We start from the raw sequence: 22,545 nt of genomic DNA, 5'->3' as shown, positions 1-22,545 counted from the left end.
AAAATAATAGAACCATTTTTGGGGGGGTTGAGAGGGAGCCTGACACAATGTAAAGTTGGGCTTAAAATTTGGAGGACTTGGGTTGAATTCACACCTCTGACACAAATTAGCTGTATAAATAACCCTGCTTATAGAATTGTGCCTCTCACGTTTTTAGCAACTGTGAATTGTAGAAAAGATGCTATCTTGCCTTGGTATCAGGAGTCTCTTCATCTAGAAGTTCTCCATGACATGAAATCTCAAATTTAGTTTCTTTGTCCCAACCTTTTCTATGTGCACCTACTGACTTAAGAGATCTAAAAGAAGTAACTGACATCATCACTATTATAAATCTCTCAAGGATTACAGGAAAGGAATTTAAAATTCAGGAAAAAAGTGTCTCAAAATATATCTGTCAAATATTTCCTACTCAATAACTTTTAATAATGTTTTTTCCTTCTTCCATACCTAGTTATCCCAATATACGATATTTCCTGTTTATTTTCATTGTTAACCAGTGAAAGTCCAAGACTATGAAGTGACACATTTATCTCTTGATCAGCCTGTTCCATTTCTTCTGCTTGTCGTGCTTTGGAAACCAATGCAACATCATCAGTAAAAAGCAGTACTCTTTGGCGTCCATCCAGGAATGATACCCAGTGGACTTGAATATTTGCATCATATGGAAATTGTCCACATTCATCCTAAGAGAACAGAAAAAAATAAGCAAATGAGGGATGACAATAACTGACATCAGTATAGTGCTTTAACGTTTGTCAAACAACTTTAGATGCATTACTATGTTAGATCATTGCAACAATCCAATGCAATAAATATTATTAAACACATATTGTGGATTAGCAAACATTGGCTCAGGAGTAGTCACTTAATTTTCATTTACCTAGTTAATTTAAGAAGCAGGATTTGAACTTAGGTTTTTCCTGATCTCAAGTACTACACTCTTTCCCATGTTTCACATTTCTACCCATTTTAAAAGGAAAAAGAAAGTATGATTATGAGAAACTTCCATTATTAATAATGGAAGAAATTAAGCAAATTACATCAGGAGATTTCCTATAAAATACCACATTATAGAGACATAGTGTTTTACTTATCAAAGCACTTTGATGTTCATTTATTTTACTTTTATGGAGAAGGAAATATAAACAGAATTACCTAGTCACTTAGTGGTATTAAAAAAAAAAAAAAAAAAAAACATAAAACGAGGAGCACGAACTGGTGTGGACTCCAATAGGACAGAAAAGATTTTGTACCCTGTTCTTACTCTATTATTTACACATTTACAGATGCTAAGGTAATGGCCACATATTGGGATATTAATGTAAGAAACCATTTCAAAAATAACTTCATCTAAGCTATTATGGTTCATATTTCTTTTAAGCATTCTGCTATGTAGTAGTTTTTGATGATAAACTTAACCTAACTAAACTTAAAACCGTTCAACTGCTTTGCATAGAAATTTTGTTTCAATTTCTGTTTAAATTTCAAAATAAAGTTTAGTACTATAAAAAAGAAATTAAATCACATCAGACCACATTTCAAATACTGTATTCATTTCCAAACCCATTTTAAGAAATACTTTAACAAACTAGAGTAATTGGCAGAAGAGGGAAATCAGGATAGTAAGGAATCTCAATCATAAGAAGGTAGAAATGTTGAAGGACCTGGGATATTTAATATGAGGGAAAGGGAATAAAGCATTTATTAAGTACCTACACTACACATCAAGTATTGTGCTTAGTGCTTTACAAATTTAATTTCATTTGATGCTTACATAACAATTCTGGGAAATAAGTACTATTATTATTCCTATTTTACACTTAAGAAAACTGATGTAGAAGTTAAGTGACTTGCCTAGTCTCCTAAAATTAGGCTAGATTTCAATTCAGATTTTCCTGACTCCAGGCCTAGGGCACTATTTGCTGTATTATCTATCTGCTTCTTAGTTACTAGAAGAGCAGAAACACTATAAGAAGTGTCTTCAACTATTAGAAGTATAAGAGGGTGTGGTAGGGTGTGATAGGGTATAATAGGAATTAATAGGAATAGGGTATAATAGGAATTCTCTTCAGAGAAAAAAATATTTCAACATCAAGTTCAACAAAGAAATGGGCTGCTTAGCTGTAGGAACACTCATTCCCATTTTTACAAACATTTAAGCATAAATTGGATGACCAATTTTGAGGGATTTTGTAGATGGGATTCTTATATTAATTGAAGGATTGAACAATGACTTAATTGTTAAAGTTCTTATCAACCTGAAAAATATATGAAAAACTTTGGCTTTTTTAATGGATATTTCAAATGCAAGCTATTAGAAACATATATAATACTGACTATGAAAGAATTCTAAAAACAAAACAATACCAACAAAAAACAATGTGGCAATGTGATGCAGTTTCAACTGTGTTGGATTTGAAGGCAGGAGATCTGGATTCAAATACTTAGGTACTCAAGACCTATGTAAATTCAGAAAAGTCACTTAATCTCCATAGGGCTTAGTTTTATTATCTGTGAAAGGAAAGGGAAAGAGAAAGGAGAAAGGGAAAGGGGAAAGGTGAAAAGGGAAAGAGGGAAAGGGGAAGGGAGAAAAAGTAAGGGAGAAGGGGGAAAGAAAGGGGAGGGGAAGAAAGGGAAGAGGAAGGGAGGGAAAAAGCACTGGTCAAAATGACCTTTAAGCTACCAAACTTAGGTTGTTTTGATCATGTGAACCTTAGAGTCAAACACACTCTGATTGTGTGTGGGCTAAAGTTTGACTCAGGTTAGCAGCTCTGGTACGTACACCTGAAGCCAGAAATGAAAAAAGACACCTGCTTAATAATTAACATAAAAAGATTTACTAAGCCATTGAAAGGGAAAGGCATTCAGAAAGAATATGCATCCAGGATATAGTCTTGACTAAACTAAAGTTTTCCTTTGTTGCTGCTGGTCCTTGTCAACTACCTAAGCCTTAGACCCTTAAACTAATTCAATTTTGAAGGCAGTTTCAATACGTTTTAAGAATTCATGCAAAGAAAATGATTTTGGACTACACTGATATCACACACCTTTATATTTCACCAAATTTTCTTTTCACATAGTCTTAAAATTACCTCTAACCCACCAGTCCACCTCAAATTTCTCTTAATTTTAATCTGTAGACATAAAACTAAAAGGCTAAACTATCATTTTTTTTCTTCTATTTCCAATACACTGTTAACCTTAGTATACAATGAAATGCTTATGAATAGATAAATGGAAATCTCCTTCATATAAACTAAAATCATTCACATAGTATCAAATGGCAAGTAAAGCCTTTGTATAGTCACCCTATTCAATTTCCCTCACATCTAAAAATGGTTACATTTAATAGCATACATATCTTTTAAAGTCATACCTTTAACAGGTCATGTTCTCCCACATTTTCTGCATATCTCCATGTTAGTTTTTTGGTGCCAGTAGGATCTGCCCAAGCAAAGAGTCGTACTTGTCTGGGTAGTAAAACCATTTCTTCCTGTGATCCACTAAAGTACAAAGACAGAGTAAAAAGGAAAAATGATAAAATCCAAAATGGAGAAACACATAAAATGTATACTATTAATTCAAACTACAAGTAATTGCCCATTTCAAGGCTTTTTAATAATTCCTATTATATCATTTATTTAGTATTATCATGCAAGCTGATATCAGATATTGCAAGAATATAATATTCTCATTATGTTCACTCAACAGATAATGAAAGAAAAGGAAGAGAAATGTTTAAATGAATAGACTTAATTTGTAAAAGCTATCCAGCTATAAGAAATGTGTATTTCCCATTAACTCTTTACATACCTTTGTTTATATTGAAGAATGTCCCACGGTGTTTGGTTAATGATTAGGGCAGGTGCAGATCCTTCATGATAATCAGAAAAGGTTATCACAGTTGAATGTTCAGCAATGTTTACATCTACCAAGATACCTCCATTCTATTATTGGGAAGGAAAGAATGAGAAATGATTAAAATTAATCCAATTTAAATTCAAAAAAAGTTTTCAAGGAAAAAATGTTACCATTTGCTCTGAAATAAAAATTTCCTTTTCCCAAACACTTGTCAGATTCTAATTTATTCACCACTATTCCATAAGATTTTCATAAAATGAATACAAGTAAAAATTTTAAAGTAGCACACTAGGTTATCTTTAAAGAAATTTTTAAAATGATGACAGTCTGACAGTAAGTCAAATCTTACCAGTTCTTCTAAGCTCAATAAAGTGCCATTATCTTGTTGATTATAAAAGAATGGCTTGGAGGATCCTTCACAGCCCACCACACGCACACAAAGTTTGCCTGATAAATTTTCAGGCCAAAATGGAAGACACTGAAAATACAAAAGATGCCTATTAGTTTGTTCACCTGGCATTTTAAACTTAAAGAAGCTATATTAGTTTTCTAAGACTTTGTATATCTCCAAAATCACAACTAAACCAAAATAAAACTGGATGTCTTAAGGGATTTTACTTTATTATATATTTTTAAACAAAGATTCCTAATGTGAGGTCCATGAATATCTTGGTAACTGAATTCTGATATATTTCCTTTGTATTTTTATGTACTTCTATCTATGTATTTATTTTATTCATTTAGAAACATGATTCTGAGAAATAGTCCATAATTTTGGTCCCATGACACAAAAAAAGGTGAAAATCCTCTGCTGTAAAGAAAAGGTATACTACACACCTTTCAGATGCTAAAATGACAGGAAAAGATAATGACAAATGTTGGAGGGGATGTGGGAAAACTGGAACACTGATGCATTGTTGGTGGAGTTGTGAATGGATCCAACCATTCTGAAGAGCAGTTTGGAACTATGCTCAAAAAGTTGTCAAACTGTGCATACCCTTTGACCCAGCAGTGGTTCTACTGGGCTTATATCCCAAAAAGACCTTAAAGGAGTGAAAGAGACCTGTATATGCAAGAATACTTATGGAAGCCCTCTTTGTAGTGGCCAGAAACTGGAAACTATGTAAATGCCCATCAATTGGAGAATGTCTGAATAAATTATGGTATATGAACACAACATAACATTCTCACTCTGTTGTTGTTTGCTTGCATTTTATTTTGCTTCTCTTTTTCTCTTGTGCAGCACGATAATTGTATAAATATGTATGCATATATTGGAGTTAACATATATTTTAACATGTTTAACATATAATAGACTACTTGCCATCTAAGGGAAGGCGTGGGGTAAAGGATGGGATTGGAAGATAAGGTTTTGCAAGGGCTAATGTTGAAGAATTGTCCATGCATATGTTTTGAAAAATAAAAAGCTTTAAATTAAAAAAAATAGAAAAGATATGATAACAACTTTTGGATAATAGAGAGGAATTCTTGCATCACTAGATAGTCCCTGAAGTTCTGACTTATCTCATTTCCTTGCCAAAGCCAAGCTTTCTGCACATATCTTGATTTCCATCTTCAGAAGATCACCCAACTATTATCACTACTGTCTGTTTTATCTTAAATCTCTATCTACTAGTTCCTACTTCACTACATACAACTACACCCATATGTCTACATATCCTTAAAAAAATTCTCATTTGATCAAAACAACTACTAGTAGTCACTTGAGATTTCTCAGCCCAATCTTAAATACTTAAAGAAAGCAATCTATATTTGGTGCCTCTTATTTCTCCTCTTACTTTCTTCTAAACCCTCTAAAAGCTAATGATTTAAATGAAAATTCTTTTTCCAAAGTTTTCAATCATATATTATCTGAACATGCAATGTCCTTATTTTAATTCTAATCTATTCTGAACTCCATGAAGTATCTGATACATTTAATATGGTTCTTTTCCTGGACTTTAGACTTTTTTGTGACACTACTCCTCCCTGTCTGCTCCCAGTCAACATCTTTTGCGAAATCTTTATCCTGTTATGCCCACTAAATCTGAATGTCCCCAAGGTACTGTCATTGATCCTTTTTTCTTTTTTGTCTATTCTATGTCACTTAATGATCATATCAACTCACTGAAGATGATTTCTATATATCACTCTCCAAATTCCAGCTAACTAGAGAGAGATCATCATGTCATCAAAATACCTATTGGACATCTCAAACCGTATGTCCCAGAGACATCTTAAATTCAACATGTCCCAAATAGAGTTCATTATCTTTCTCCAAAAACATAGTATTTTTTGTTCATTTTATTTTTAAGTTATGGAATAAAACAAGCATTTCCATAACATGGCATAATAAAAAAGATGATTACACATGAAACAGCAAATCTATTATGAATGAGCTCTTAATCCTTTTAAGTATGTAACAAGGTTATCACTTAACCTTCTTTTTCTTCTTTCTCCTCCCTATGTAAATCTGTTTCTTAATGTTGACTTATTTTTCCCAAAATACCAAGGCCTAAATTAATTCTTAGCTTTATTTTCCCTAATATTCAAACAACACAAACTATTACTTTTATCTCCAAATCCTCTTCTTCCCTTTCCAGGTTCAGGCCAAGGTCTCCCTTCTTCTAGCCATTCCAACCCACAGTGATTTTTTTTCCTTCTTTGAATTCCCCTGAACTTTATTATTCTTGATGAGTTTCTTTATTTCCCTGAGTTTCAGAGTTTCTGCAAAATAAGAGAGCCTCAAATGCTCTGACCATTTATGCTTCATATCTTAATAGTTCTTATAACATTATTGTACTGCTGAGGTGTTTCCTGTGTGGAAGTCTTATCACCTTAATGGGAATGCTGACACAACTTCTTTTACATCTATTGAGTGCAGAAAGTGTTCAATATTTGTTCCTTCAATATCTGGTTAAATTGTGTTGTGAGTAAATATTATCAATATGTCACATCTATGAATAATATACATTTTTATAATATAAAAGGAAAAAACCTTTTCAAAGCTGTTGGACTTTATATAGAAATCTGTAAAGAGAGTGCCATTGTGGCTCTCAAAGGACAAAGAGAAAAGTATTTTCTAAGTACAAATGCATTTCCTACATATATATACATACATACCATCATTTATTAGAAAAATCATTTATAATAATAATAATGAAATATTTTACCTCAGAAGAGGCTATATAGCTCCATTTATTTGTCGGTAATGAGCCATCAGGTGCAATTTCTCCAACTTCTAATTCCATTGAAGACTTATTGGCAATAGTAAAGAAAGGAGTCAGCGTAACAATCCTTGTTAGATTAAAACTACTCATTTTGATGCTAACTCCAACCTAGGAAAGGAAAACAGGTAAGTACCATACTTTACCCCACCTATTTTAATTAAACACCAACAAAAAAAGACATCTTAGAATTCAAATTAAGATTATTTAAAATTTTTCATGGCTATTATTATTTTAATGCTGCATATATTTTTTTAATAACTTTAGATCAAGCATTTTAAATTAAGCATTTAAATTGAGTATCCAAAATATTGTCCTTTCTCTCTGACATCACTGGCAGTCAATTCAAAAAGTATAATTTCCCTAATCAATAGCAAACGAGTGCATTAAGTACAGATAAAAATAATTTTTGAACTCTTATTCCTTAATTTTTAAATATGAAATTTTAAATATCAATTTTAAGCATAATTTTAAATATAAATAAAATGTTACTTAAAATATAAATTAAAATAATTTTAAAAATATATTAAATATAATTTAAATATAAAATTTAAATGTATTTAAGTAATTTATATATTTAAAATAAACTTAAATATATAAATAATTTTAGATATTATAAAAATCATGACACATGACAATATAGTATTACCATTTTTAATTATGAAATTTCAATAAATATCAAAATAGTTGCTAATTTTGATACATTTTGTCTATACTGCCAACTCTGTGAATAAATTTTGTAAAAATTAAAGATGATATTTGCCTTTTCTAACACCCTATCACTATAGCAAAAAATTGAAGGAATTTCAAACATTAAATAAAAATCAGTTTAAATGAGTATAAGAACAGTTCAATTACAATATTCTAAAAATTGACCAGTGTAGCCAATGACTTAGAGACAAAGACATGACCAGAGAATAAGGTAATCCACATAAAATACTGATTATCCAGATATCAAGTTTGGAAAATACTATCAGGAACAGTAGATTACTACCATTTTTGTAAATGTGAAGAGAAGATAAAATTAATAAAACATGTAGCATCTTACCAGATATTCCATATTATTGGCAGGACATTTTACACAACCATAACTTCCTACTGTGTCCAATGAAAAACTATTGGACCAGGCGCTAGTTGAAATTCTTAATTGTACCTGCACCAGAGAATATATATCATATTATTTAAAAATTGGTTGATATTGCATCAATTTTAGTTGGTGATATATTATTAAGCATTTTTCCTTGTTACCCCCAAATTCTGTGAAGTTATGGAACTAGGTCATATAGAAAAATAGACAAAAGAGAATCAAATAACCTTACGCTATGGGAAATTCTCTAACTCAGAAAAATAACAGAAAACTTCTAAACTTCAATTTCCTTATCTATAAATGATGTAAATGATGATATAAAAAATGATGTAAATTTAACTGATAACTAAAACCTACTTACAAAGCTAGCATGATGATAAAATTCAAAACATGTTAAATGTTTTGAAAACCTCGTGCTACATAACTACAGGCAAAGTCAGTTGGCATAAAGACCAAGGTTGGTGAACCATGAGTTGCCCAGCATGAGAGGAATCTGAGATGCAGATCTTTAGGAAAGCACAATCAGAAGAGAAGGAGTCAGGAAGCAAATGATGAGGAAAATAAGAAAGGAGTGAAGATGGGGGGAGTGACTGAAATTACCAAAAATTTCAGGGAAAAATAATTTCAAGGCCTTAAAAGTAGATAAGTTAGCTAGAAAAAATAGTGACAACAGAAGGAAATATAGCTTCCAGATGTAGTAAACAAATTTGGCCTTTATGAAAAATGCAAAATGAAGGAAAAGAAGTAAATATTTGAAGAGACAAGAGAACTCTGGAATTTGTGGAAACTGTGGAACACCACCACAAACTGTTTCAAGTGTTGAAAGAGAAATGAAAATTATGAGAGCAAAATTTATGTCCTACACAGCAAAAATAATGCGCAGAATAGAAAAAATATGTTTTAAAAAGGGAGAAAAAGAAAGAAGGCTTTATTTGAGAGTTAAGAAAGGGTTCAACTAATGAATGCTCCTATGAATGAAGGGAAATTAGTGCCTTAAAAATGGATAAGACATAGAAGATTTGGATATTAAAAAAAATCTGAAAAACAGAAAAAAATATTTCTTGAGAAAGGAGGAGTTGGAACCCCTGGGGAGCAACTGGCATTTCAAGGAGTAGAACACAAACAGAGTAAGATTCCCAAGCAAAGGCAGGGGGAAAATCAATTAGGGAGAGCATAGATCAATGTCTGGGAGAGCAAAGAACTCTACTATGGATCAATATTCCCTCTGATACTTGCAATAATTGACACTTCTGACAGTGAGGCACAATGGAAAAGTGAAATTCAAAAGGTAAATCCAACAAAGCGGTGGCATCTAAGAGGACAGAGCCTAGAATGAATATCTTGGATACTTTGATTATATAAAGAATACAGAGAAAAGACAAGAGACCAGATGATTGTAAGAATCATGAATCTAAGAATGGAGTGAGGGTCTAGAGTAAACAAAAAGAAAAGATGAACAATGAAGAAAGTGAAAGAAATCCTTCTAGGGAAAGGGTGGAAAAAAATTAAAAAATTCTAAAAAGTTAATGAACAGCACTATGTGAAACAAATGAAATGAAGGAGGAGTCTACCTGACTGAGAAGATAAAAGAGGAAGAAAATTTATAACCAAAAAACAGCAGGAAAGAGGAACAAATAAACAAAGCCCTGAAAGAAAAAAAAGGATCACAAAAAGAGGGGATCAGAATAGAAAAAGAAAACCAGTGCAAACAGGGTCACCTTAAAAAAAATTAAAGAAAAAACGTACTATTGTGTTTACAATGAAAGAAAAAAAAAACTTGGGGAATTTTAGAGACAGGGGGAAAAGCATACTGAATTTATGACTTTGAATGAAAATGTATTTTAAAATCCACTAAAATTAAAGAGTGACAGATTAGATAATAAAATCTATACAAGAAACATAAAATAAGTCAAGAAAAAAATGTTATTAACACATACAATTATAAAGGACTAAAGGATAAACTGACAACATTCAAATATGGGGAGATGTTACATATGTCCATTCAGAACACTATTATTGGGCTCAATGAGAAAGTCTAATTAGATGAAGTATGGGAGTGGTTCTATTATGTCTTTATGATCTTTGAAGAAGAAGAGAAAAATAGGGAAAGAGGAACACCCTGGGACATAGGTCCAGGAGCGGGAAGAAGAGAGAGTAATTTTAGGGAAGGGTGGTACTGGAATGAGCCTAATTCTCATCTGAAGTGGCCAAAGGGAATACACACTCACATGCACACATGTGAGCATGTATATACATATGTGTGTATACTTGCACCCATGGGCACACACATGCAACATGCACAGAGCCAGCTACAGAAAGAATAGGAGGAAAGGGGAAAAAGAGACAGAGGAAGGGCAGATTAAAGTAGAACTTAATCCCAATCCAAAAAAAAAAAAATCCTCTAAACATGACAAAAATACTCATAGGTCTTTTTAGACATGGCAAAGAAAATGAATTTGAGATTTTGCTTACAAAATAATTAAACAAATTCAACATCTAAATTGTGCTATGAAAGAAACTGTAAATGAATGTGAAAACGTGAAAAAAAAAATTGTATGAAATGAGGCAAAGTAAAGGGAACAGAACCAGGAGAACAATTTATAGTGACACAACATGGTAAAGACAAACAATTTTCAAAGAATTAAAGACTATGATCAGTCTACGTCCAACATGGTTTGGAGGACTAATGAGCAAATATGATACCTGACAGATGCAACAAACTTGGAGTGAAAAATGAAAGATTTGTTTTTTTGGACATGGTCACTGCTTGACTACACATATTTGTAACAGGGACTGGGGTAAGGAGACTTGAAATAGAAGGGAAGAATGCTAGACTTTTGCCAAGAGAAAAAAACCCAAAATAATAGTTGTAAATAAAAAGAAAAAAGTAGACCCTCAGACTATCCTCAGAATTTATAAGACCAGTAATCATACCATCAAGACCCAGTTTTCAGATTTGGACATGCCAAATTTGGGGTCAGCAGAACAGTTTCTGGAGGGAAGGTCCTACACAATTTTAGATGGTTTGACCAAGGTCTTTCCAAGGTATCAGACTTGTTTTTATGAACAAGATGGAAAGAAGTAGATTTCAGTAACTAAATGGATTTGGAACTGATTGAATGGCTGGATCACAAAGAATATTTATTAATAATGTGGTGCCTACTTTGAAGAAAGTTACAAAGTGAGTACACAAAGATCTATCATTAGCTCTCTGATGTTTAAAATTTCAAATAATGACCCACACTTAACACTGTACACTAAGATAAGGTCAAAATAGGTCCATGATTTAGGCATAAAGAATAAGATAATAAATAAATTAGAAGAACATAAGATAGTTTACCTCTCCTCCTGTGGAGGAGGAAGGAATTTGTGACTAAAGAAGAACTAGAAATCATTATTGATCACAAAAATAGAAAATTTTGATTATATCAAGTTAAAAAGTTTTTGTACAAACAAAACTAATGCAGACAAGAAAATTTTTACAATCAAAGGTTCTGATAAAGACCTCATTTCCAAAATATGTAGAGAATTGATTCAAATTTATAAGAAATCAAGCCATTCTCCAATTGATAAATGGGCAAAGCATATAAACAGATAATTTTCAGATGAAGAAATAGAAACTATTTCTAGTCATATGAAAAGATGTTCTAAATCCTTATTGATCAGAGAAATGCAAATTAAGACAACTCTGAGATACCACTACACACCTGTCAGATTGGCTAGAATGACAGGGAAAGATAATGCAGAATGTTGGAGGGGATGTGGGAAAACTGGGACACTAATACATTGTTGGTGGAGTTGTGAAAGAATCCAACCATTCTGGAGAGCAATTTGGAACTATGTTCAAAAAGTTAGCAAACTGTGCATACCCTTTGACCTAGCAGTGTTACTATTAGGCTTATATCCCAAAGAAATCTTAAAGGAGGGAAAGGAACCCACATGTGCAAGAATGTTTGTAACAGCTCTCTTTACAGTGGGCAGGAACTGGAAATTGAGTGGATGTCCATCAATTGGAGAATGGCTGAACAAATTGTGGTATATGAATGTTATGGAATATTGTTGTTCTGTAAGAAATGACCAACAGGAGGATTTCAGAAAGGCCTGGAGAGACTTACATGAACTGATGCTGAGGGAAATGAGAGGACCAGAAAATCATTATATACTTCAACAACAATACTGTATGATGATAATTCTGATGGACGTGGCCCTCTTCAACAGTGAGATGATTCAAATCAGTTCCAATCGTTTAGTAATGAAGAGAACCAGCTACACCCAGAGAAAGAACTATGGGAAATTAGTATGGACCACAACATAGCATTTCCACTCTGTTAATGTTTGCTTGCATTTTTATTTTCCTTTCCAGGTTACTTTTACATTCTTTCAAAATCCAATTTTTCTCATGCTGCAAGAAAGGTGTCTAAATATGTATACATGTATTGTATTTAACATATACTTTAACATATTTAACATATTTGGATTGCCTGCCACCTGGGGAAGGGGGCGGAAGGAGGGAAAAAGTCAGAACAGAAAGTTTCACAAGGGTCAGTGATGAAAAATTACCCATGCATGTGTTTTGTAAATAAAAAAGTATAATAAAAATAAATAAGTGAACAAGCGAATAAGTAAATCAATCAATCAATCAATTTTCGAGTGATGTTTTGGATAAAAGAATAGAAAGTATACTTTTACAGATGATACAAATCTCAAAAGCATAGTTAATGCACTGGAGAAGAGGATCCAAAAATATATTGGCTGACTACATCATTGTGCCAATGCCAAAGAGATTAAATTTAATAGGGAAAACCATGGTCTTACATTTGGCTCAAAAATTCAAATTCGCTAATACAATATGGGATAATAAAGCTAGACTGAAATTTCAAAAAAAAAATCAGGGTTTTAGTAGGCTACAATATCAATATCAATTGATATCATGATATAAGAGTCAAAAAAGTTAATGAAACCTTATTAGATTGCATTATAAAAGAAGTACAGACCACAAAGGCTGGATTCAGCCCTGGCAAATTCATATATGGAACATTACATTTGGATACTAATACCACATTTTGAGAGCCAGATAAATCTAAGAGTGCCTACTTAGCAAAGGGTCTTGATATCTTTTACATGGATAAAATGAAGGGACTAGGAAAGAGAAGACCTGTGGAAGATATGAAAGATATGTCCTATGAAAAAGGGAAAAGGCTTGCTATGATTGATCTTAGACACTCCAATCAATGAGATTACTAGCAGACACTATACAAACATCTTCCAGGCAAGCTTTCTGAAATCCTCATCTTTCCCATAAACATTCCTTTGTTTTTAATTTCTTGATCTAGGAATGATAATCCAAATAGCACTCTCATAATCATCCTATGGTTCTAGTCATCATCCCTGTGACTTCTTTTTTTAAAAAATTCAATTATTTATTTGTTTGTTTGCTTTTGATTGTATAATTTCTTTTTTATTTATTTACAAGATATATGCATGGGTAATTTTTCAGCATTGACAATTGCAAAATCTTTTATTCCAATTTTCTCCCTCCTTCCCCCCACCCCCTTTCCCAGATGACAGGTAGAACAATACATGTTAAATATGTTAAAGTATATGTTAAATACAATATATGTATACATATCCATACAGTTATTTTGCTGCACAAGAAGAATTGGACTTTGAAATAATGTACACTTAACCTGTGAAGGAAATAAAAAAAAATCAAATATCAAAAAATCAAAAATCAAAAAATGGACAAAAATAGAGGGATTGGAAATGCTATGTAATGGTTCACACTCATTTCCCAGAGTTCTTTCACTGAGTGTAGCTGGTTCTATCCATTATTGAACAAATGGAGCTGATTTGGTTCATCTCATTATTGAAGAGGGCCATGTCCATCAGAATTGATCATCATACAGTATTGTTGTTGAAGTATATAATGATCTCTTGGTCCTGCTCATTTCACTCAGCATCAGTTCATGTAAGTCTCTCCAGGCCTTTCTGAAATCATCCTGCTGGTCATTTCTTTTAGAACAATAATATTCCATAACATTCATATACCACAATTTATTCAGCCATTCTCCAATTGATAGGCATCCACTCAAGTTTCCAGTTTCTGGTCACTACAAAGAGGGCTGCCACAAACATTCTTGCACATACAGGTTCCTTTCCTTTCTTTAAGATCTCTTTGGGATATAAGCCCAGTAGTAGCATTGCTGAATAAAAGGGTATGGTAACTTTTTGAGAATAGTTCCAGAATCTCTCCAGAATAGTTGGATTTGTTCATAATTCTCATAATTCTATCAACAATGCATCAGTGTCCCTATTTTCCCACATCCCCTCCAACATTCAGCATCATCTTTTCCTGTCATCCTAGCTAATCTGCCAGGAATATAGTAGTATCTCAGAGTTGCCTTAATTTGCATTTCTCTGATTAATAATGACTTGGAGTATGTTTTCATATGGCTAGAAATAGTTTCAATTTCTTCATCTGATAATTGTCTGTTTATATCATTTGACCATTTATCAAATGGAGAATGGATTGATTTCTTATAAATTAGAGTAAATTCTCTATATATTTTGGAAATGAGGCCTTTATCCGAACTTTTAACTGTAAAAATATTTTCCTAGTTTATTGTTTCCCTTCTAATCTTATCTGCATTAGTTTTGTTTGTACAAAAACTTTTCAATTTGATATAATCAAAGTTTTCTACTTTGTGATCAATAATGATCTCTAGTTCTTTTTTGGACATAAAGTTCTTCCTCTTCCACAGGTCTGTGATGTAAACTATCCTATGTTCCTCTAATTTATTTATAATCTCATTCTTTATGTTTAGGTCATGAACCCATTTTGATCTTATCTTGGTGTACGGTGTTAAATATGGATCAATGCCTAGTGTTTGCCATACTAATTTCCAATTTTCCCAGCAGTTATTGTCAAACAGTGAATTCTTATCCCAAAAGTTGGGGTCTTTGGGTTTGTGAAACACTAGATTGTTAAAATTATTGACTATTTTGTCCTTTGAACCTAACCTATTCCACTGATCAACTAGTCTATTTCTTAGCCAATACCAAATGGTTTTGGTAACCACTACTTTATAATATAATTTTAGATTTGGTACAGCTAATCCCTGTGACTTCTTAAATCAAAATACTTTAACCTTGGAAGCTCTGTGGGATATTAAATTTTTTAAAAAAGCCTCCTTGACAGTCCATGCTAGCTCTTAATGGTATGATTCCCAGCTTACTCTGGGATACAGAGTCAATAGGTAAGCATAAGATTGGGAGGCTAAGTAATTCTCTAAATCTTTATGTTATAACTGAGAATGTAACCATTATAATCTCTGACATTAATGAAAGCATACCTTATTTTTACTAAAAATATTCTTCTTCTTGAAAGAAAATAAAATAATGTCCCTATAGTCAGCTGGATGCTTCACATGTATATCCTCTGCATGATACTGAAGAACACGAGAAGTTTTATTGATGAGCCAGTAGGGACTAAAAACAGACAGTATCATACGACTGCCAATTCTCCTAACATGTATTGATAAGTCTACTGTCATCACTTCTGTGGAGTCCGATGTAAAACACACAAGAAAGAATTCAGGTAGTGTATCTTGTATACGAAAATGTCCATTCCAGTTTTTGCCCTGGTACTTCATCAAAACTAATTCCATAATTTCTCCATTTATTCTTGAATAAAGAACATCGGCAGTACTACCTTCTGATAGTTCATGAGTATCTGCAGTTCCCTAAAAACAAAATTTTGATAATTATATACTAAGCACTGCATGCCAAGTATTGTTGACCCTTAGCTATTTTGATAAAGGAAGAATAATAAGCAGACAGAATAATAAGGTAGCTAAGCTATAATTTTCTTTCATTAAATACAATAAATGTATAATTTAAAATATATCATTTTATCTAACAACACCTTAGTTTTCTATTTTACCAAAGAAGAATTATAATAACAACTGTATTAACTTTGCTTATTATATCAAGGATGAAATGAGATAGTAAATAACTTGGTCCTCTAAAACTTAAAATTCCACTGAGCTAAGAAAAACATGAAGAAAAGAAGGCCATGAGTAACTGAAGAAGTATGGATTTAGAGGAGTGTCAACTGAAGTTAGTAGCAGTTAACTCTCAAAAAATCTCCAAAAAATAAACACATTTCATTGTTATTTTCTATGTATTGTATGCATATAGATAAATAGGTAAATAGATAGGAATAGATCAGTAGAGTGATAGATTGCTAGATGATTATATTATCTTAATAACTTATGGCAATGTATGCTTATATACTTATATGCTATTGCTATTTAAAACTGATTTCATCTACATGTAACAATATTAGCTAAACAATATATAAGAATCATACCTCAAGTAAATATCTTAGAGAATATGGAAGCAAATTCCTTAAAATTAGTGATGGATAAAGATGAATAATGTATGCTGGATCCCAATCTTCCCCATGAGTAGAAATATAACTTAATTCATCAGGAACAGCAACTGTGTTTACTATCAATGGTAGGAAGTTGATTTCAGTTGATGGGCACTGCAGAATGCACCTGACTTCATTGCTTCTATGAAGCTCCTCCTTCCAAGAAATATAGGTTGTTGATTCTTTAAACTGACCCTTCAAAATTCCAGTTGGCTGAATAAATAGTTGACATCTGTGGAAAAGTTAATAGGTAAAAAAAAACTTTAAAGAAATCAGAAACAAAAAATATATCTTCTTAAATGTTAACAGTATTAAAATGAGATGCAAATAAATGCATAATCAATGAAAATAAGTCTTAACGTCAAATTTTGAAGCTGCATTCCTAGTCGGAAGAAATTAACTTTAAAAAAATTCATGAAGTTCAAAACATATATTTTAAATTTCTATATATTAAGTCAAAATCTACCTATATGAATCTAAAGGAACATGGAATTCCTCTTCAGGTTTGGCTGTTCCAATGGGTTCCAGTAACTTAGCAGTCTTAACAAATTTATAGATAGTAAATGGAATAGAGAAATGGTTCTTGATCTATGAAACAAAAAGACATATGCATTATTAAATGAAATATCACCCTCAAAATTTAACTTGTCTACTGTTGCTTTCAAAATTTCTACTGGGGAAAAAATACTTTCTTGAAATTGAAAGCATTAATATAAAGGAAATAAAATTAAACTATTCAAAACATTTCTGAACCAGTGCTTGAGGACAGACTACGTTACCTTTCAAGTGTTTATCCATTTTAAGTAATCATTAATATTTAAGAAAAATGGTTTCTTGTTCCCAATATCTTTACAGGCTTCGTCCCCTCCCATGTTTCTATTAGTTAAGAAGTTACTAAAACTACCTGGAAAGAGTTACTGAGAGTCATGATTAGAATGGTTGCAATGGGAGTGGAAAGAAAGGGTATGAATCTGAGTGCAAAAACAAAATTAAGAACACTTAGCAAATGATTGAATGGAACTAGGGATAGTGAAGAAGGGAAAAGAGAAATATGAACACTGCCTGGGTTACCAGGATGATGATGCTGTCATGAAAAGAAACAATGGATGGAAAGATGAAGCAGTTTTCAAGGAAGATTTTGGATATGCTCAATTTAAAATATAAGAAATAAAGATGTATAGACAGTTACAGGTCAATAAATCAACTTTTATTAAGTGTCTATAATAGAGAAGGAGAAGAGAGGGGGGGAGGGAGGGAGGGAAGCAGAGAGGAATGGAGGGAGGGAGGGAGAGACACTGATTTGACAGACACTGACTATTAAAGGGTATGGAAGGATGATGAACAGTAGAGAATGAGAAGAAGAAGAGACAGAACTGCCCAGATTTCTAAAACACAAAGTGGTATAACTTCATATTTATATTTATTACCTTTATAGTCTGAGATACCACATTAGGTATCATTATTTTACATCTTTTCAAAAGAAAATGCTTACTTATAATGATGCATAATGAATAGCATGAATAATTTAGAAAAGGAGATAACGTGGTAAAAAATTTTTTTAAGTTTTCCCAATAGTAAGAAATCAGAAACCATTATTTAAACACTAACGTACTTCAAAATAAGATAAAAGAAGTAAAACAAATATACAAAAGCTTTTTGAGTGTTTTCTAATATTCTCTTCTAATTTCTCGAAAAATGTAATCACAAACTGAATACAAAAAAAATTAAATTCTATACTATTACTTGTATATCAACCTCCACTAAAAATACTACTCAGTTATCTTATTGTATATAAGAAATCATTAAATTCTAAAATATAAGAGAAACAAAATGGCCTTAATTAACAGTTATTTTAAATAAAAAACCAACAGAAAAGCAAGCTTCCTTAGAGAATAAAAATTGCTTCAAAATGCCTGCCTAAAAAAATAATGACTTAATGAAGCTTTCCATGTTGTTTGTCATAAATATTTAATAAAAAGAAAAAAACTAATGTCAAGTTAAAGAAGCAGACTAATCAATTAATCCACAAACATTTATTAAATGCCTATTGTAGATCCAGTACTATGCTAGGTGCTGATGATACAATGAAAAATATGAAGCAAACTTTAATCTCAAGAAGCTTACATCCTATTAAAGGATATATCATGCATAGGTATTAGTATATACAGAATAAATATATGCAGAAAAATACAACACAGTTACAAAAGAAAAGCACTAGCAAATTGGAATGAGGAAAAATCACTTTAAAGTCTCTCACCTGCAAAGAAGACCGAAGGGTAATCACTTTATTCCCTTCTGTTGCATCAATCTGTACCAAAGCTGAGTCAGAAAAATTAACACAGGGATTCCGTACATTATATAATCTTCGTCCAGGTCGTGTAATGGGAATATTTGCTATTTCTGTGTATCCGTAAGGCACTAATATAAATAATTAAGATTTACTAAGTAACATGGCAACCAAAAAAAAAAAGGCAAATCAAAACTGATCAAAATTTGAGTAAAGGAGTAAAATTAAATCTCAAGAAGTTAAATTTCTCAAGAAGTTAAATTTCTCAAGAAATCTACTTCATCAAGTATGTTTCTAGAACCCATAAAGTAGATAAAGATTAGTTAATTCATGGCTACTTAATAATCCTCTATTCCTTATTCATTATGTTATAATCCTCAAAATGTTAGATATAGCTCTTGATTTTACAAAAAGATCAAAGAAGAACATTTTAACCATTTGATTTTAATAATAGCTCACATTTAGAGTGATTTAATATTTTTAAAGTACTTTTCAACCTTAGCATATTTGATAGTCATAATTTCATGAAATAAAAAAATATTATCAATATTTTAACAGATGAAAAAACTGAGATTCAGAAAGGTTCAGAGACTCAGATTTGTCCAGAATCACAAAAGTTATTATATGTCTGGGGTAGAAATTAAACCTAGGTCCTCCTAACACCAAGTCCAAGGCTCTATCCCCTACTGCCTATCTTGAAAGAAGAAACATTTTATTACATTCCATGACAGTAAAGTGCGATACATTTTGGTATTCCTTTCCCATTATCTATTGGTTTCACTATTTTGAGGTGATGCCAGTAAGTTGTGCTTAGATATGATAACTTATTCTAACATCTGCTAAAATTTGATTCTACAAACAAAAATTACTACTGGGATCTAATTTTAAACTTTTTCAAGTATAAGAAAGCAAAGTTAAGAGATTGAAGTAAACTAAAGAATTGATTGCAATTTCAAAGAATCTTAAAGGCTAGAACAAGAAAGACCAAAACAAAAACAAAAACAAAACTCTCGTTAATGTGACAATTTAGCTATCATCTATTTATATTAATTAAAACAGAAGAAAACTTTGCAATAGAATAAATATAATATACCAAAAGTCAGAGTGAAGAGAGAACTTTCTTGACGACTCAATACAGATAGTTTCCCTCGATGCAAAGGTTCTGAAGTGGAATACTCCAATTCCAAAATCTGATCAATGTCAACATCATAAATATCACTTTTTACAGTTGAGCCCATTACTTGGAGATTAGAATTAGGCTGCACCTTAATAGGAACACCTATTGCATTCTTGACTGTGAAAGGAGCCCTATCTTTTAAAGAATAATCAAAAGTAGATGCAGTTCCCTCTGAAAAAGCCTGAAATTAAAAAAAAATTAATTTTAGTACAAGTCTGAACAACATAAAAAATACATACATTCTTATAATATTCAACAACAAAAGCTAATTTAACTAAGGGAAAATATGACAATTTTTTATGTATTCATACTTTTCAAATTATTCTATTTTAAACAAATAGGTATACCTTTGATAAGTTGTTGAAAACTGTGAGACAGCATTTAGATATTGTTATGTTCATTGTATCTTTTGAAGAAATATGAATTGCTGTTTGTGGTTCAGGAAGAAAAATAAAATCATCACCTGGCATTAAGCTTTTATCCTGGACTGGATTATTCTTTAACTGAAAGGGAAAATATAAATAATAACAACCAATTTCATAAATTAAAAGAATTTTCACTCTGATATAAATACAAATATTTTATTTTTGCATACGTACAAATCAGCCTTCTTTTATCATTCAGTCAATAAAAAAGAAAACCTTTCATAGGTGTGTCATAGAAGCACCAAGGCTATAAAATCAGATAAACAACTTCTCTTTAAACACTCTGGAGTACAGCTATTTTCCTTAGTGTTACCTGATTAATTGGTAATAAAATCTTGATGAGCAATCTAATAGGCAAGGTTAACTCAGAGGACCAAAATTATTTTTTCAAGAATGTGCTAATATGGATTATATTTCTACTTTTCTTATATTTTTATCAGTTACACCTATACATAAATGAAACAATAAATTTTCCCTTAGTCTTCCTTTTCCAGCAGTTTGTTATCAAAGAAAATTTAAATGCGAATAAAGTAGTTCACAATTATTCATAGCTATTCAGTAACCAAGAGAGTCAGGTATAATATTATTCTTTCTTTAGTGAAGGTTAAATTTCATCCTCTGAAAGCCAATTTCAATATAAAATTTTTAAAGATATGCTGCCTCACAAAAACATATTATGAAAATAAATTAATATTGCAATAGTTTACAATCACAGCAATAAAAAAAGTATCTGTTATTAGTTTTTAAAATTTCCTTAAGTGTTTTTAAGTGATAATAGAATATATTCCCCACAGTAGACTATAATGAACAACACACTCAGACTTTTTAAAGATTAGGATAAAAAATACAGTTATGATTTCTTACTTCAAGCTTCAAATTCCATTGTCTGTTTCCTTCTACTCTCTCAATCAAAGGTTCCCAGACAGCATGTATTTCATTATAATAGTGAATCTGGGGGGGGTGGAAAAAGGGATTTAATTTCAAACAAGAAAAATATTTCAGTATCAACTTCTGTAGCAAGGATAAAAAAATCCTACAGGTCAACAGAACATATCAAGTCATTTAAAATTATTTACATCATTGTACAAATATACCCAATTTGGGAACATTGATCCCTTTTTCTTCTAGTTTGTTCTTGTACTAACTGGCTCATTTCTAAAAACAATCTGTTTTAGAAAATGAAACAATAAACATCACTATAAATTGCACTGAATAACACTGAATTTATTAGAGATTCATAAAGGAAGAACTGCCAAAGAAAACATTAACATTAGAATTTTGGTTGTACTACTAGAAGGTGAAAAGACATTGGTATTACCTCAAGTGTCATGTCAGCAGTAGCAGCCATCAGAGAAGACCAATTTTTAAAAGTTCCTGAAAATGTAGATTCTATCAATAATAATGGTATAGTTCGATGTCCCAAGCCACATTCAAAGGTGACTTGAACAGATTTCACAATCATAATAAAATTCTCCTTTATTGGTAGATGTTCAAAATCTTTGAAGGTTTCTGTTATTTCTGTTGCTGTGTCAACTCCAAGAAACCAAGCATTACAGTCATCAATAGACTTGATGGCCCAGAGGTTTTCAGTACTGCTTGATGTACTTTTTGAATCATCCTCTTTTTTCTTTCGTGACATAGCAGCCATGATTGTCATTACAGTATTGAGAATTATTGGTGAAACCTTAAAAAAAAAAAAAAAAAAAAGCACAATAAATTAAAAGCTGTCCCATATGACAACAGCATAAGAAAAATAATTTCTTAGTCAAAAACTTAAAATTCTCAAATTTTATGTGAAATTAAAAACAAAAGCTAGAAAGTTATATTTTATACAAAAAAGACCCAGTCCTGTCTTTTCCATCCCTACTCTGATTCATATTTTAATTCTCACATCTGTACTTTGCAAAACTTTACCATCTTTTCAAAATAATTTTAAACACTACCACAAGATTAATACTTTAAAAACAGCACTATAATCATGGAATATTTCCTTTCCCAATTAAAATATCTTCATTTGTTCTCCTTTAGTGTCAAAAACCTAGTCTTA

At 31.6% G+C, this 22,545-nt stretch overlaps 1 protein-coding gene across 7 annotated transcripts in view; it reads right to left on the bottom strand.

The window, feature by feature from the left end:
* Positions 1–22,545, bottom strand: part of VPS13C (vacuolar protein sorting 13 homolog C) — a 164,335-nt gene that overhangs the window by 37,045 nt on the left and 104,745 nt on the right. For all 7 annotated transcript variants that reach the window (XR_012486976.1, XM_074294924.1, XM_074294925.1 and 4 more), the window contains 14 exons: positions 21,817–22,182; positions 21,363–21,449; positions 20,421–20,576; positions 19,990–20,254; positions 18,867–19,027; positions 17,076–17,197; positions 16,547–16,841; positions 15,528–15,917; positions 8,137–8,241; positions 7,035–7,199; positions 4,211–4,339; positions 3,814–3,947; positions 3,377–3,503; positions 448–683 (listed from right to left, as the gene is read on the bottom strand). Coding sequence is in view for 6 of the 7 variants with exons in the window: in XM_074294924.1 (XP_074151025.1) it covers positions 448–683; positions 3,377–3,503; positions 3,814–3,947; positions 4,211–4,339; positions 7,035–7,199; positions 8,137–8,241; positions 15,528–15,917; positions 16,547–16,841; positions 17,076–17,197; positions 18,867–19,027; positions 19,990–20,254; positions 20,421–20,576; positions 21,363–21,449; positions 21,817–22,182 (2,738 nt within the window). In the remaining variant the exon portion in view is untranslated. The remainder of the gene's footprint in view (positions 1–447; positions 684–3,376; positions 3,504–3,813; positions 3,948–4,210; positions 4,340–7,034; positions 7,200–8,136; positions 8,242–15,527; positions 15,918–16,546; positions 16,842–17,075; positions 17,198–18,866; positions 19,028–19,989; positions 20,255–20,420; positions 20,577–21,362; positions 21,450–21,816; positions 22,183–22,545) is intronic.

This window comes from Sminthopsis crassicaudata, chromosome 2, assembly GCF_048593235.1.
Source record: "Sminthopsis crassicaudata isolate SCR6 chromosome 2, ASM4859323v1, whole genome shotgun sequence".
In the NCBI taxonomy this organism is placed as follows: domain Eukaryota; kingdom Metazoa; phylum Chordata; class Mammalia; order Dasyuromorphia; family Dasyuridae; genus Sminthopsis; species Sminthopsis crassicaudata.
This window is presented reverse-complemented; position numbering and strand designations above follow the sequence as displayed.